Source organism: Felis catus, chromosome C1 (genome assembly GCF_018350175.1).
Source record: "Felis catus isolate Fca126 chromosome C1, F.catus_Fca126_mat1.0, whole genome shotgun sequence".
Classification (NCBI taxonomy): Eukaryota; Metazoa; Chordata; class Mammalia; order Carnivora; family Felidae; genus Felis; species Felis catus.
This window is the reverse complement of record NC_058375.1, coordinates 33,161,609-33,178,540: the sequence shown is the minus strand read 5'-3', so window position 1 is coordinate 33,178,540 and position 16,932 is coordinate 33,161,609. Positions and strand designations below refer to the sequence as shown.

The 16,932-nt window shown below is 38.9% G+C and overlaps 1 protein-coding gene across 13 annotated transcripts in view; it reads right to left on the bottom strand.

Annotated features, from left to right (window-relative positions):
* The window catches only part of CCDC30 (coiled-coil domain containing 30), a 132,805-nt gene that overhangs the window by 113,688 nt on the left and 2,185 nt on the right, over positions 1-16,932 (bottom strand). For 10 of the 13 annotated variants that reach the window (XM_045035645.1, XM_045035643.1, XM_019836799.3 and 7 more), the window contains exons 2-7: positions 13,862-13,917; positions 10,717-10,791; positions 9,906-9,962; positions 8,454-8,574; positions 4,577-4,770; positions 1,255-1,344 (exon numbers count right to left, since the gene is read on the bottom strand). In XM_045035645.1, the coding sequence (XP_044891580.1) occupies positions 1,255-1,344; positions 4,577-4,770; positions 8,454-8,574; positions 9,906-9,962; positions 10,717-10,725 (471 nt within the window). In that variant the 5' untranslated portion in view covers positions 10,726-10,791; positions 13,862-13,917. The remainder of the gene's footprint in view (positions 1-1,254; positions 1,345-4,576; positions 4,771-8,453; positions 8,575-9,905; positions 9,963-10,716; positions 10,792-13,861; positions 13,918-16,932) is intronic. The other 3 variants (XM_045035637.1, XM_019836800.3, XM_045035638.1) reach the window with 2 other exon arrangements.

Here is a 16,932-nt window from a genome sequence, read left to right as displayed (position 1 = left end):
CAGAGAGCAAGCAGGGGAAAGGCAGAGAGAGAGGGAGACAGAATCCCAGGTAGACTCTATGCTGTCAGCACAGAGCAGGATACAAGGCTTGAACTCACAAACCATGAGATCATGACCTGAGCCAAAGTCAAGAGTTGGATGCTTAACCAACTGAGCCACCCAAGCGCCCCTGTAATTATTTTCAAAGCATTTTAAGAGCTAAGAAAGTCAGTCTCAATTATACCTTGCTTTTGATCCCCAAATATGTATTAATTTATATAGTCATTATACAAATTTTTCTAAAAGATAAGAAGACAACCAAAATACCACATACATAACAAAACTACTAGTGTATCGGTATATAGCCTTGCAATATTTTTTATTTATAGACATTTTTTACATAGCCATAATCCCAATCTATGTACATGTTTCTGTCTGGCTTTTTCATTTAACATTGTATGAGAAACATTTTCCCACATAACAGAGCCGATTTTGTAACGATAATTTTTAAAGTCTATATAATGTTCCAGAGTGGGTGCAACATGATTTATATAATCACTTAAGCATTTGGTAGTTTCCAAATTTTTGCTATTTAACATAACACTATGAGGAGTGCCTGAGTGGCTCAGTTGGTTGAGTGACAGACTCTTGATTTCAGCTGGGGTCATGATCTCAGGGTTGCGCTGAGTGCAGAACCTGCTTAAGATCTTCTCTCTCCTTCCCGCTTGTGCGCGTGCATGTGCACACGCTCTCTTTCTCTCTCTCTCTCTCTCAAAAAAAAAAACAAAAACAAAATAAAAACAAAACAAAACAAAACAAAACAACCCGCTATGATATACAGTTTCATCCATATATATTTATCTTGGGTTACTTCCTGTGGTTAAATTCCCAGCAAATACTTTATTCACTGGATTTAGTGCTTAATAACATTTCCTCAGATCAAAAAATGTAATTCTATGAAGAGAATTGATTCTACTTAAAACAATGTGCTATATATTAAAGGACTACCCACAAAAAGGGCTCCAAACATATTTGGGAAGAAGTATGTATTATCCCAAAGTGATTTTTCAAGGGATATAACACACGCTGTTTAAATTTTGATACATTCAATAAAAATCAGTATTAACTTCTTTCTTCTCAAATTTTTGTGATGTGTTTACAATACTTTTATGCACAATTTTATAATTTTCACAGCACGAATCTATACATTTTAATATATTCAAACAAAATAGTTGGTAAAAGCTACTATTATTAAGTAAAGGATTGTTTTTTTACCTCTCTCAGATTTTTTTTAGACTGCTGCACATGTTCCTGATGTTTCTCCTGTTCTCTCCGCAGAGGCTGGTGGTTTTGTTCAAAGTTCTCCTAAATAAATAACAAGAGATAAATGAAATTTACATCAATCAGTCTTCCCAAATAATGTCATTTAAATTTTTTTTTTAAAAGCAAAATATAGGAGCACAGTCCAATCCATTTTGTGAGGCTAGATCATGCATTCTCAATGAGACAATATCATCCCCAAGGGAGTGAAAATTGACTCTGACGGGGCGAAAAAAATCTTACTCTTTTTATTACAAAGCAAGATATACCTACAGTATATAAATAGAACTTCACAGTATATAAATAGAACTCTATCAGTAGTATTAAAATTTCATGGGAGACAGATTAGGAAAAATTATCTAAATATTCTCATGATAGAGGAAATAACGAAAAATGGTTGGCTAACACTGGCTAGACAAACCTTGAGATTAAAACCCAACAAAAATAACACGAGAAAGAAAAATCACAGGGCAATTGTCTTACTCATAAACATAGATGTAAAAATCTTAAACAAAATTTTATCAAATCTAAGCTAGTAATATCTAGAAAGGATAATATATCATGAACAAGCTGGATTTGCCCCAGGAATGCAAAATAGGTTTAACATTAGAAAAATAAATCAACAAAATTCTCACATTAACAGATTAAAGTTCTAAATTATTTCATCATCTCAGTGGCTATAAAAAAATATTTAAAATACCACTGGTTTCTAATAAAAACTCTTAGCAAACTAGGAATAAGAGTATAAATAATAAATAAACAGTACCATTTGAAACAAAACCTTCAGCAAACATCATACTTAATAGTGAATCATTGAATACTTTCTCTGATATCAATAACAAGACAATAATACCAGATAATACCAGTGATAAGATGAATTTCAAGATAATACTAGAGAGCCTAGCCAGTATAAGGCAAGAAAAAGAATTAAAAGGAATAAGGACTGAAAAGGAAGAAACAGAAGTATCATTCTTCTTAGGTAATATGATTGTACAGGTAGAAAATACTTTAGATCTTTAAATTACTTATTAAATTGAACGAGAGGGGAGCCTGGCTGGCTCAGTCAGTGGAGCATGTGACTCTTGATTGTAGGGTTGTGAGTTTAAGCCCCACATTGGGTGTGAAGCCTATTTAAGAAAATAAACAAGGGGCACCTGGGTGGCTCAGTCAGTTAAGTGTCCAACTCTTGAATTCAGCTCAGGTCATGATCTCACAGTTCGTGAGTTTGAGCCCCATGTTGGGCTTTGTGCTGGTGGCACAGAGCCTGCTTGGGATTCTCTCTTTCCCTCTCTCTCTGCCCCTCCCCTGCTCAGTCTCTCTGTCTCTCTGTCTCTCAAAATAAATAAGTAAATATTTTTAAAAATAAATAGAGAAAAAAATATTTTAGAAATAAATAAGTAAAATGAATGGAAATTTTTAGCAACAATCCTAGGTATAGGCCAATATGTAAAATAATTATACTTCCAAATACCAGCAAAAGATAATTAGAAAATTAAATTCTTTTAAAAAAGATAGCATTTGCTATTAATAGCATCCAAAAATATGAAGTACCTAGGAATACATGTAACAAAGAGTGCAAGATTTTGTAGGGAAATCATAAAACTTTACTGATATACTTTTAAAAATACATGGAGAGATATTCCATGATCACAGATCACATCAATATTTTAAGATAGTAAATTCCTCTTAAACTGATTTATAGATTCAATACAACCAAAAATCAAAATCTCAGATTTTGTAATAACATGAATCAGCTCGTTAGTCTTTCCTCTTAAAATTATTTAGTGACTCTCCAGACCTTCTACACCCAAGTCCAGCATAGATATGCATTCCAACTGTTTCTATGCCTCAGGGCGCTTGGCTGGCTCTGTCAGGGTAGCCTACAACTCTTCATCTTCGGGTTGTGAGTTTGAGCCCCGCGTTAGGTGTAGAAATGACTTAAAAATAAAATCGTTTAAAAAATGATTTTATGCCTCTACTGTGATCCAGGACCATTGCTGGGTGCTAAGTACAAACTTCAGTTCAGCATATGAGTCTCACCATGATGTGGTTCCTGAAAATATCTCCAGCCACATCTCTTAGCGTTCACTCACATGAACCAGTATGCATTATACACTGTTTCCCCTGCCAGCAATGCCTTTCCCAGCTGCTTTATGAACACCCATTCAGCTTTCAAAATCCTACTCAACACCTCTTCTGGAAGGCTTTTCTTGCCTAACCCATCACATCTGACTCAGCCCTTCCTCTGAGTTTCCCTAGCCTTCTGTGCCTTTATCATGGGACTTTCCACACTGAACCGTGACCACTGGCTTTTTTTCCTTCCTCCATTAGCTTGTAAGTTCCTTGGAAGTCCAAATCATGTCTGACTTGACTTTGTTTCTACATCCACTGGCACAGATCCTGGCACATGGAACGTTCTCAATAAATAAAAACAATAATGCTAATTAATACTCCGGTTTCTTTTCAGATGGCATAAATCTTTTACCTTTTACTACAGATTTTTGTGGAGAAAAAGCCCCCTACAATAATGCTAATAAATGTGTGAGGTGCTATTCTAGAGCCTTATATATGTTATTTCATTTTCATGATCACCTTGTGGAGTAGTTGAGTGGATCTCAGATTTTATTAATGAGAAAATCAAGGTTCACAAAAGGTAACTTGTGCAAAGTCATACCACAAACAAGTAGCAGGGGAAGTCCACCCCAATCTAAAACCTATATTCGTTTTTTGTTTTAAAGTTTATTTTGAGAGAGAGAGAGAGAGAGAGAGAGAGAGCATGTGAGTAGGGGAGGGGCAGAGAGAGAGGCGGGGAGAGAGAGAATCCCACAGTGGGGCTCAGACTCAGGCAGAAGCGTGAGATCATGACCTGAGCCAAAATCAAGAGTCAGGGGCACCTGGGTGGCTCAACTGATTGGGTGTCCGGCTTTGGCTCAGGTCATGATCTCACAGTCCGTGAGTTCAAGCCCCACGTCGCACTCTGTGCCGACAGCTCGGAGCCTGAAGCCTGCTTTGGATTCTGTGTCTCCCTCTCTCTCTGCCCCTTCCCCACTCACACTCTGTCTCTCTCTCAAAATAAAATAAAAAACATTAAAAAAATTTTTAAAAAAATCAAGAGTCAGACCCTTTACTGACTGAACCACCCAGGTGCCCTAAAACTTATATTCTTAAGCATTGTTAAAACTGGCTTCCTTATAATTTAATGAATGAATGATTGAAAAAACAAATACTAAAAGACTGGCCTGCCTCTTATTCAATTACCTAGTTAATTTCAGAATACCTGGGGATGTTCTTTCAGGAATTTACTGGTCATACACCTTTGTGACTCCGGCTTTGGGCCCCGGGCTTCCAGTTTCTGCAAGAGTGTACTTCTTTCTACCAGTAAGTATGCAATCTGTTCACTGGGGCTGCTCAGAGCTATTTCAGATAAGCCCTCTTGATACAACATTTCTTCAACCTCTTTTATTTGCACTTCTGTTCGGAAGAAATAACAAATACAAAACTATTAAAAGAAATGCAGGCAAATAATTGCTGTTCTATGATGTTAAATGTGTTCTTAATTACACAGCAAATTAATTTTAAAAATCAGTTATACTGTTGCTACCATCCTTCTTTCTATCTGTCCAGGGTGTTTGCAAACTTTCAGAAATAATAACAAAAAAAATGGGAAAAGGTTCTCAAAAATGGTAGATATTCTTACTATTGGATAACTTTAAAATTCGTTGTTGTTTTATTGAGTGCTTACTATGTGGCAGGTATTGTACTAAGCATTTAAGATAAATTTATCTCATCGAATCCTTGCAAAAGCCACTGAGGTAGGAAACATGATTATCTCATTTATGAGACGAGGATGCAGGCATCGACAAGCCAATTAACTTGCATGACATTACGCAACAAGTCTTACCAAAATTCTTGGTGATTTCAACATTCAGATAGATTATTGTAGTGCCCTGGCTTCTCAGTCTGTTTAGCAACTAACTTCCAAAGAGTCCTCTACGCCATCTCATTCTCTACTCCCATAGTAATTCTATGGGAGTCATTAGCTGCAACTCCCCAGTCTCAATTTCAAGCAACCCATTCTCCAATCACCCCTTCCTATGTACTTCTAGTAGCTGGATGTCAACAAGTTTTTGGCCACACTGGTAACTATAATCCACTGACTTGAAACACTGCTCAATGTTCCTTTCCCACTCTTGTTCTCACTTTCTTAACTAGCTTAGATTCATCCAATCAGTTCATTGTTATCATCACTCTCTTGAAACATTCACAACTCCCATGCCCCTCTTTCTTTCCATTATACTTGGTTGACAGAATTCCAGCCTGTTTAAGTCCAACCCTTCAGCCCCACTGCACCTCACTCCAGAAGCTGAACGTTGCTGGAGAAAACTGCACAGCCAGTGCTGATTGGTTTCACTCTCACTTCATGTCTACTCATCTCAAGTGAGTCCTTATTGTTCAGCAATCCTCCCACAATTCCCCAGAATTCTCTCTCATTTTCTTATATTTTCTAGAGCTCTAGACCATTATTTCATTCCTCTCTCTCCTCAAGTCTCCAACAGCTCCTTCCCTGCCCTCACTCTCCGCTGAATACCCTGCTTCTTATTTCACGGAGGAAAAAAGCACACTCCAAAGACAGCTTCCACGATCTTTCAAAGATTCCAAATCTTTTAAATCTTATAAATCTCTTGTGCAATTTAACAAACTATCCTTGCTCCTAACTCTCCCCTTGTGCACTGGATCCCATTCCCACTTATCTCAAAGACCACACGCTTGCAGCTGACTCCTCTCTTGGTTGCCCCATCAAGCTTTCTTCCCAACTTAGCGTTGTGATTATCTTCAAGACATGCTATCATATCTCCCACTAAAAACAACAATGAAAACAATAAGAAATCTTCCTTCAATCTCATATCCCTCTCCAGCTTCTACACAACTTCCTCACTCTCCTTTACAGCACAGCTTCAAGAAGGGATCAACCATTGCCATGTCCCCTCTTCCTCCCCTACCACTCTTTCCTGAGTTCACTGCAAGCAGGCTTTCGTACCCACCACTCCACAGAAGCAGCTCTTGTCAAAGTTACTCATGACCTTCATGTGACCAAATCCTATAGTGAGTGATCTGTCCTTGTTCTACATGTCCTATCAGTGATATCTGACCTACTCGTTCACATCCTTTCCTTAAAACACTGTCGTCATTTCTCTCTGGGACCCCACACTCTGCTGGTTTTCCTCCCACCTTGCGGGCCACTTCTTCACACACTCCTTGGCTAATTTCTCACCTTTTCAGCCTCTAAACATAGGAATGTCCCAGGGCCCATCCCCGAATCCTCTTTTACTCCCCAGATAATCCCTATAGTCCCAAGGCTTTAGGTTTGGCTATATACTGATGACTCCCAAATTCACAGCTGCAGCTTGTGGTGCCTTCCAAACTTACACAGTTGTCTACTTGACATTCCCACTTGGATGTCTACTACATGCATCAAAATGTACATGTCCAAAAGCAAGCTCTTTACGGTCTTCCTCAAATGGGATTTCCCACAGTCTCCCCCACCTGAGTAGCTGGAACTCTAATATTCCAAATGCCCAGGCCAGAAAGCTTTGGGACACCAGTGATTTCCCCCCTTTTCTCCCACCCAACGTTACGTCCATTATCTAGTCATATTAGCTCTATCTTCAACCTTCAATTATATAAGCTTTTCTGGAGTAATTAAGTTTTATGTGCCCAAAACAAACAAACTTGTATTTTGTAAAGTGCTCACTAAAAATAATAGCGCTTCTTGCAAAAAACAGATTGGTATAGACCATTCTAAATCTCTGTCATTGTGTAACTGGAGTGCTATAAAAAACACTGACGATCCTTATAATTATACTGGTACATTAAAAGAATTACATCAGATTCCATCAAATATAGAAATACTATAGTAAATACAGGGCTTTATCTTCTTTTAAAAAACCAGGCTTGCTGTAAAGGTGAGCTAAAAGAGTTGAGTCTGTGGAGTTATGGAAACAAAGGCAAAATGCACAAAGATTAGGGATATCTTTACAATAAGCACTTCCAAGGAGAAACATGTGGCCAAACTGAGGCCAGAAGAATAATGTGGGACAAATGAGTTTCATGTGTAAACTCCAAGGCTTGCTTGCTGGTAAGCCAAAATCATTAACATGCTGGGGGAAACTGTATATGAACTTCTGCCTTGAAATGACATAATTCCCCCATTTGCCAATCCTTCAAAAGCTAATTTATGCTGGCAGCAGGACATACATATCTTCTGTTTCTCATGGAATGGCAGCTTAGAGCCCTGAACAACACTCCTGCTGAGAATAGCTAAAAATGCCAGAAGAAAACTTAAAACTCTTAAAATGCAACCACTGTACAAACAAAAATAGAACACAAACTATTAAGCCAGCAGAAGGAAACTCAGTATATTCAATGCAAAACAAGAAATGAAAATAAAGGAAACAAGAGTGTAGTACATATGAGGTATATCCTGTGATTAACTCAACTTTTCCGTCTGAGATTCAAAATAAAGAAAAAACTTCCATCAGCAGACCCTCATGAAAGGAAGTTCTAAAATGAAAAAAAAAAAAAAAGATTTCAAATAGAATATCTGAGATGTAAGGAAAAATGCTGAGTACAGAAAATAATAAATGTGTGGTAGATATAATCACTGACCATATATAATAATAATATCTAATTTGTGAGGTTAAACAAAACAGAATATTCTAAAGGGGTCCTATCTGTATCCTCTTTTGTAGCTTTGTAGTACTTAAATATTTTCTGAGTCCATAATATGCTAGGTACTTTACAGGGCAGGTGTGATGGGGAACACAGAAATCACTAAGACCAGGGCAAGATCTCTGCCCCAGAGGAGCTGACACAGGTCACTAGCAGAGTGTGGTAAATGTTCTAATAGAGGCTGAAGGAAATGACCATCCTGTGTTCTCCCACACACATTTCAGACTATTTCACAACAGATAATTTAAAAAGACCAGGCAGAAAATACACCCAAAACATTATAAGTACTTTTCTTGGAGTGGAAGACATATAGTGATTTTCCCCTTCCTTCTTTTATACATTTTCCAATTTCCTATAATTGTCGCATATTACTTTTAGAATTAGAAAAAAAATTAACTTTATATTTTTATAAAAGGAAAAATTACCCTGTTTCGGTTGGAGCACTTTAAGCTCATGTCTAAACTGTTTGTTTTCCTTTTCACAACCGTGAGACAATGTTTCTCTTTCCTCTGTTAAGGTATGGACACGGTTTGCATACTTTTCCATCTAAAAAGAAAATAATACATTTTTTTTACTGTTAGTCCATGGATCATATAGTACCCCATATCAAGTCTATGAAGTGAAAGAGTCATGAAGAGATCACTATACTGTTGTGTCTATAAGAAATAGGCAGAAAATTCAGCTTTCCTTAAGTGTGGGTCTCCCTCCCTAAACTTCCTTCCAGCTGTTTTATGTTATCAGTCATTGTTTCCCATAGATATGACGATATATCACCACAAATTTCTGGGACAGTCACAATCTCTACTTTTTTTTTTTCCATTAACATATCAGGTTTTAAATCAAGTTGCCTTATCTATAGTTTAGGGAATATAGTCATGATACTCATAAACAGAGAAAAATCTCCACAATAATTGTTTATACTCCTATGCTAACAATGATGATTAAGAAGTCTGAAATCTTAATAGAAGACTGCATTAAAATAAATTATTGAGTATTAAAAAAATAGCTTCTGGTTCATATGGCAGCTTCACAACAGGTACTTTTATGTGGCTCATAATAATAGATTAAAAGCTAACTCGATGCTCTGGGTACTGTACTAAGGACATCAAATATTTACTTTTCACCACAATCCTATGAGACTGTTATCCTCCCGCTTTGTAGGGGAGGAAGCAGGTGGCTAGAGTCCAAGGGGTTTGCTGTGTCATGCAGAATTGAGTAAGAGGAGGAGCTAGACCTCACACTCAGCAGGCCAACCCAGAGGCTAAGCTCTTACCTACCGTGCCAAATTGCTTAGAGATAGACTACCAAAGTAACTGAATTTAGTTTTACTGAATTGTGAGGACAACTCCTCACAATACAAACACAAAAAGCTGAGTGGTATAGTAGAGGTAACAGAGCACTGCCACCCAACTTAATAACTTTCTGCTAATCTTCAAGGTCTTTCTCTTCAAAATGGCAGGAACAACACTACCTATTTCTAATAATAACACCTATAAGTTATTGAATACTTGCTAGGTGTCAAGTATGTGTGTGTGAAATGTTTTGTGTGCTTTAACCTCACATGTACTTGTAAACTTCACAAATCTCTTTGAAGAAGCTATTATCACCCCCATCTTACAGGTGAGGAATTTCAAGTTCAAAGAAGTGAAGTAACTTACCCAAGGTTACACACAAAGACAGTACTAAAGGCAATGCTTCACCCCCTTGTGCCTAATGTTAAAGTTCATGGTCTATTATTGGTCTATTATGCTATAGATAATAATAGCATCGTCTATTATGCTATCCTGCTTTTGTTCTAAAGGAGCTGCATTCTTCTTTGAGTTTGGAAATAAAATTGTCCTCTAAGAGTTAAATTTAAAAATCAGTAAGTTGCATACCTGAGCTGAGATGATGAAACACAGCAGAGTGATTTCCAAGCAATCTGAATTTCTTAACTTGTTTAAAGAAAGAATACGTCAGAAAGTATGTTGATCAGTATTGGAAACATCAAAAAGAGTGATAAGAAAGACAAAAGATGTCATTATCTACTCATCTAAGGGCTGGGGACCCTGGTTCTAGTCTATAACAGGTCCAGAAGTAAGGGCAGGTATAGATTAGCCCTCTTGTGGAATTCAGGCTATCTTAGCCAGTGCTATAAAAATTTAGAATGATTTGTTCAGCGAGTAAACATCTGTAACCAAACATCTGTTTGGCTTCCCATGTAGTGTACCTGTAGGGAAAGAATCCATCAGCCACAGGACATGTATGTCTCGTTCCTGTGACAATTATGTTTCTTACCGTCAGTTAGTAAGCTGGTATCTATTTTTCTATAAACTTCTTTGTGAGTGTGGTTAATTCAAGATCATCTTTGAGAAACAGATCCTCTTACAGAACACTGACTACTCAGGTTTCTAAGCCTACAAGCAAGAGAGTCGGCTGGAGGGTGGGTTATTGAAACAAAGATAATGAAAGCCACCTTGAGCAGACCTGTTGGGATCTTCAGCCATTCATTTCTGGGTAACATCCTGTACATGTACTCTACTGGAAACCAATGCAGACTGTTGGCACAGTTCATGAAGAAAATTATACTTGTGAGTGCTTTGCAAACTACACAGTAATATTCAAATGTTGGTTTTTAATGTGTCAGTTTAATGAAGGACAATGAACAAAACCACAGGTATCTTAAAACTTTATGTTATTAGCTCTTACTTCTTTCATTGCTTCCGTGTGCTTCACTGTAAGCTCTTCTAAATTTCTGGTAGCAGTGCTCAGCCTGTCTTCATTCTGGAATAAACAAAATAGAGTGGTTCTTCTGTAGCAACAAGGGGTCCAATCCCTTCTTTGTCAAGATGGTGAAGTACGTATTCTAACTGCACTTGTGCCTTGGTGGAAGAGATGAGCATATGTGTATGTACACACACACACATGCACACACACACAACTGAGCATGCAAGAAATCTGATATGTATATACATCCAGAGTTAGTCTCTGTACAAAGTATAGTTTAGTTCTGTTAATTAATGGGTATGTTATCCAGTTATGATGAACACTTACATGAAGTAGCCAACAACACAAAGAAAATTAAAGTTTCAAACGGCTTTACAGTATCTCTAAAATAAGAAATGATGAAAAAAAAATAAATGATAACATGATATATAAATATATACACACACACACACAATACAAATGTGCGTTTAAAAAAAATACACGCTTTTCTGTATACCCAGTTCTGAAGTTTATAATTTAGTAATCTGAAAATCGCCCAAAGGCCCCTTGCAAAGTTATAAATTCCAAAGAAGCGCCCTCAGTTGAATTTGAGAGATACAGGGACTCGTCTGGAAGCTAGACCGCACACTGCTCCTGTGCCATCAAGGAATTATTGTGCTCACAGTATATGGCTTATAATTTCTGGTGACTTCTAAATCATTCAGCTCTCTTCCAAAACTTCCTGATATAAGCCTGCCATCAATATAATCTTTAGCTTTTTCAGCTCAAAGTAGTCATGCTACAAAACAGTTTACACTATAATAGTAGGTGAAACATAGATTCCCGCTTGCTGGAGTTGTTTGTATTTGTGTTACCAGAACCTCCAGCTGTGAATCAGACTTGCTGTTAAAATCAAACACAACTTTTAACCAAGTTAATCTGACCCAAATTGTAGTGATATGCATAATTATTACTGTACTGCAGACAGTCCACAGAAATAATACTGTTTTGTTTTTTTAACAGCAAAATCATATTTTTTATTATTTTTCTCCTTTCTTGCTATGTTCTTCAGAGTCTTATCATTTTCACATTAATAGTTTTAATGGACAATATAGAATTCTAATTATCATCTGAATCTCACACAGGAAGAAAAAAGGACCCAGGTCTGGATCTTTGTACCCTATGTGTCCTCCTCATGACTGACAGCTAAAAATCTTGTCATGCTCCTCCCCCCCACACTCCCATCATCTGGTCCCCATTCACATTCTCCTTCTCCCTTTTTAAGGCTAAATAATATTCTAGTTCCTGTCTGTGTGTGCACACATGTGTTTACATTTTGTTTATTCACTCATCTGTAATGGACATTTGGGCTGTTTCCACCTTTCAACTGGTGTGAATTAACAGTTCTGTGATCATGGGTATACAAATATCCATTTAAGTCCCTGCTTTCAATTGTTTTGGGTATACACCTAGACGTAGAATTGTTATCATATAATTCTGTTTAACTTTTTGAGGAGCTGCTGTACTGTTTTCCAAAGCAGCTGCACCATTTTATGTTCCCACCATGCAATGTAGAAGGGTTCCCATTTCTCCACATCTTTGACAACGTTTGTTATATTTGTTTTATATATACAGTGATATATATCCTAGCCATACTAATGGGTGTGAGGTGATTGCTCTCTTAAACTATAATTGTTTTACAACGACAGTGAGACTTTAGTCCCTGGACCATTACCTCTCTCAAACTACCAGATATTTTTGGCTTTTCCTGCCAAGCCTGGACCCAACAGTTGATCATTTCAACCTCTCATCAATGTCCCCCATTATCTTGCTCCTTGCCCCACCTTCCCTGAAAATCCTAGCCCTGGAAAAGTTCAACCATTTGCCTTTTCTACATCTATTTTAGTTTGCTGAGTGCTGGTACGGAAAAATAAAACAAGCAAGCCGACTGAAGCCACTACAAATTCATGGCTGCAGCCTGAGACAAGCTTCTCAGCTGCTAGATCATTCTATGCATTCTTTACCAGATTCTGTTACCATTTCACTCAGCAGCTATTCAGAACTTTCATCTCTCCCATCAAACTCCAAGTCTTATCTCTCCCCTCTTTTGGCAGATGACCTTGTCTCCCACAGCACTAGCAAAACTAGGGTCATCATATAACTTTGTCAGCTTCTTCCCTTACAGCAAGGTACTAGCCTTCATCATTAGAGACCTTGTTCTCTTTCCCCCTCAGTGGAAGAGATTTCCATCCTCCTGACCAAAGCAAATTTCTTCACCTGTGTTCTAGATCCTGTCCCTATGGCTTCTTCAAGAAAGCTTTTCTTTTCTGTATACTCATTATCTCCTTCTCTACTGATCTCTCACCCTTTGCTCAAGATGTTTGTCTTAAAAATAAAGATACAAAAATAACCCTCCTTTGACCCCACCACATTCCTCAGAAGCTACTGTCTTTCTTCTAATTTGTCTTCCCCTCCTCAAATAACTGCATTTTGGCTTCTGTTCTTACCACTATACTCAAAATATCAGTTACCAATGGGCACCTGGGTGGCTCAGTTGATTGAGCTTCCGACTTCAGCTCAGGTCATGATCTCACAGTTCACGAGTTTGGATCTCACGCCAGGCCCTGTGCTGACAGCTCAGAGCCTGGAGCCTGCTTCGGATTCTGTATTCCCCTCTCTCTCTGCTACTCACCACTCATGCTCTGTCTCTCTCAAAAATGAATAACTGTTAAAAAATTTTTTAAAAATCAGTTACCAATAACCTTCAAAATGCCAAATTGGACATGTTTCTGTAACTTGTATATATGATCTCTCTGCATTATGTCCACTCCTATCTTGAAAGTGTTTCCCTTCTCTGTTCTGTGACATCACTTTCTCCTGTTTTTACTCTTACCTCTCTGACCTTTCCTTCTCTGTTTTCTTCCTGGGCTCCTCTTCATCCACAGCCCCTTGAGATGCTGCCATTCCTAAGAACTCTGCCTTTGGCTCTCTGCCTTTCTCACTACTATGATCATTAACAGCTTGGGTATAGGAGTCTGACACATCTTGAAACCCTGCCTCCACCACTTTCTGGTTTCATGACTAGGCAAGTCACCTAACTTCTTTAAACTTTGGTTTCCCCCCAAAGTGGATTAATAATAATGCCTACCTCATGGGATTGTTAGCATTAAATAATAATCCATCTCTGTGAAGCTCCAGATCTATCTAGAAAAAAATGGGAAGAAACAGAAACACACTGAAGTTAGAATAAACACAAGTGCATGTGGCAAAGACTGCGTTTTGTCCTCCAATATTTATTTTTCCCTTTCCCACAGCGTAAGATAATCTGGTTTCCCGAATGATCACACGTCTGCCTGCCTTACTGCTAGATACAGCCATGTGACTAAGTTCTAATCAATGGGATGCAAGTGGAATTGTGTGCCACCTCTAGGAAGTGCCCTGAAAGGAACAGGATTCCCCCTTCCTCACTCGTTCTTCCATTCCACTGGCTGGAATGCACACAAGATAGCTGAAGTTTGAGCAGCCATCCTGGACACCATGGGGTAGAAGCCACATGCCACAGATAATATACTATCATGAGAAAAGAAATCTGTGAATCTCTGACAATTTCAAGATGTCTGGACTGATTTCTTCTTGATTCTTATTTGGCAGAAATAAATTTCTATCTTTCTCCAGCCATTTTTATTTTGAGCTTTCTGACCCTCATGGCCAACCAATCCAAACTACTATAGGAGGGTTACTTAAAGAATAAAACACAGGGCATACACTGGAAAATAAATATAACTACATAGGAGCTGGATATGGAACTGTGCAGTGCATCCTGGACTAGACTGGAACTAGTCTAGCCTGACCCATGAGGTCTTTCGGTTCTGTTGTTTCCACATGAATCTGCCCCCATTTGCTAGCTTTTCTACATGGATGGACTTTCTCCGCCTGCTCATCGGCCAGGCTAAAAACAGCCATTCACATGTTAAGCCTATCTAACTTTTCAGATAAGTCATTTCTGTTCTTTATCTTTTAGTTCAAATTCATGAAAGAGGGATGATTATTTTTTGCTCACCCAATGAACTGTGCCCCCCTCTCCAAAGTTAGTTGTATAATCCTCATTCAGTCCATTGTGACTAGAATGGGTTGGAAGTAGGGGTATAAATACAGCCACCAAGGTCTCCTCTTTTAAAAACTTTTTTAAATGTTCATTTGTTTTTTGAGAGAGAGAGAGAGAGAGGGTGAGAGAGAAAGAGAGAGAGAGAGAGAACGAGCAGGGGAGGGACAGGCAGAGAGGGAGACACAGAATCTGAAGCAGGCTCCAGGCTCTGAGCTGTCAGCAGAGGGCCAACAAAGGGCTTGAACTCACAGAGCGCCTCGTGCATGACCAGAGTCACGGACCCTTAACCGACTGAGCCACCCAGGTGCCCCAACCAAAGTCTACTCTTTAAGCAAGGATTGCTGGAGAGGTACAAATTCCAAAGAAGAGGATGTAGGCTAGGAAGGCAATCTAAAATGAGTCTACTATTTAAGACCAATGCGTATCTAATTGTCTGATGAACAACTCAGTTTGAACAATCCACTCATCTTTCCTTTCCACCTGCTCTGCCTTCTGTATTCAATAGTTAATAAAATCACCATCAATATAGTTTCCTAAGCCAGAAACCTGGGAGGCAACCATGGCCCTGCCTTCTTATTTATCCCACTCTCATTAACAACCAGTCCCTGAATGTGTAGATTCTCCCTCTTATCTAACGGTGCTGCCTTAGTGTAGGCTCTCCTCATTTATTGTCCAGTTTATTGTATCCGTAACTGATGTCCCTGCTGCCAGGCTGGCCCCCATCCACAGCCCTCAGACTGACCGTTCTGAATGCAAATCACTTGCTGCTTATCATTTGCAGGGCTTTCAGGAAGAGTTCAACCCCTTAGCTTGGCACCAGAGATTCTTCACAACCTGGTTCCTGCCTGTCTCTATAGCCTTGTCTTCCGCCACACCTTGACATTAGCCTTCCACGCCGGTACGCTCACTGATCCCCCTCATGCTTTTATTTCCATGACTTTGAACATTTGGGCCCCTCTGCCTGTTCTGCTATGACATCCCAGAATGCACATTTTCCCAGGGGACTTACTGGGACTCAATGGAGATTGAAAATTCTAAAAAAACAGACCTTAAAGCAATATAAATCCATTATTTGAATTATAAATGCTCTGACATCTAAACTGTGCCTCAAATTACCCACATATCAAAGCACACACAACTATTCTCTACAAAGTAGATACTGAATAAATGCTCATTAAGTATCTTAAAAACTTTTAGGGGCCCCTCAAAACTTCCAGATGTAAAGAATGAGTTGGTAAAGCTGTCAAAGCAAGCTGAGACAGAGAAAAAGGATTTTAAATGGAACGAGGCAAGAAGAATGGGCGTAGATTCATCGCTTCTTGTTCTTATTTCCCCTACAGGTGCCCTCAAACTACGGTGAAGGGGCCAGGACCACACCTTGTGCTACAGCACATCTTTTGGCTCCGAGCGAAAGATGAGGTTGGGATCTCACGGTCTTAGAATGACATTAGGAAACAAACGTACATAGCATGGCCACAAAAACTGAAATATCCAGATAGGCTACTCACCCTAACCCTTCTTTCTTCCTTCTACACAAATACAATTTAAAAATTATAGACATCTTGGGCTGCCTGGATGGCTCAGTCGGTTGAGCGTCTGACTCTTGATTTCAGCTCAGATCATGATCTCATGGTTTGTGGGATTGAGCCCTGCATTTGGCTCTGTGCTCTCTCAGATGCTCTCTCTCCCTCTCTCTCTCTCTCTGCCTCTCCCCCACTCATTCTCTGACTCTCAAAATAAATACACATTAAGAGAATTATAGGGGTGTCTGGGTGGCTCAGGTGGTTAAGCATCCAACTCTTGGTTTTGCCTCAGGTCATGATCTCATGGTGGTGGGACTGAACCCCTCGTTGGGCTCCACACTGGGTGTGCAGCTTGCTTGAGATTCTCTCTCTCCCTGTCCCTCTGCCCTTCCCCTGCTTGCGCTGGCACGTGCATGCCCCCTCCCCCCCCCCCAAATTGAAAGCAATGTTTAAATTCTTAAAATATAAAATTAAGAGAAAAGGAAAGTCAACGTGTACACTATCATTACAGCTATGTAAAAATGCACACGCACGAGCAAGGACTGACCCAGAACAGAAAAATAAACTCGATACGTTAGGGCAGGGTTTGTC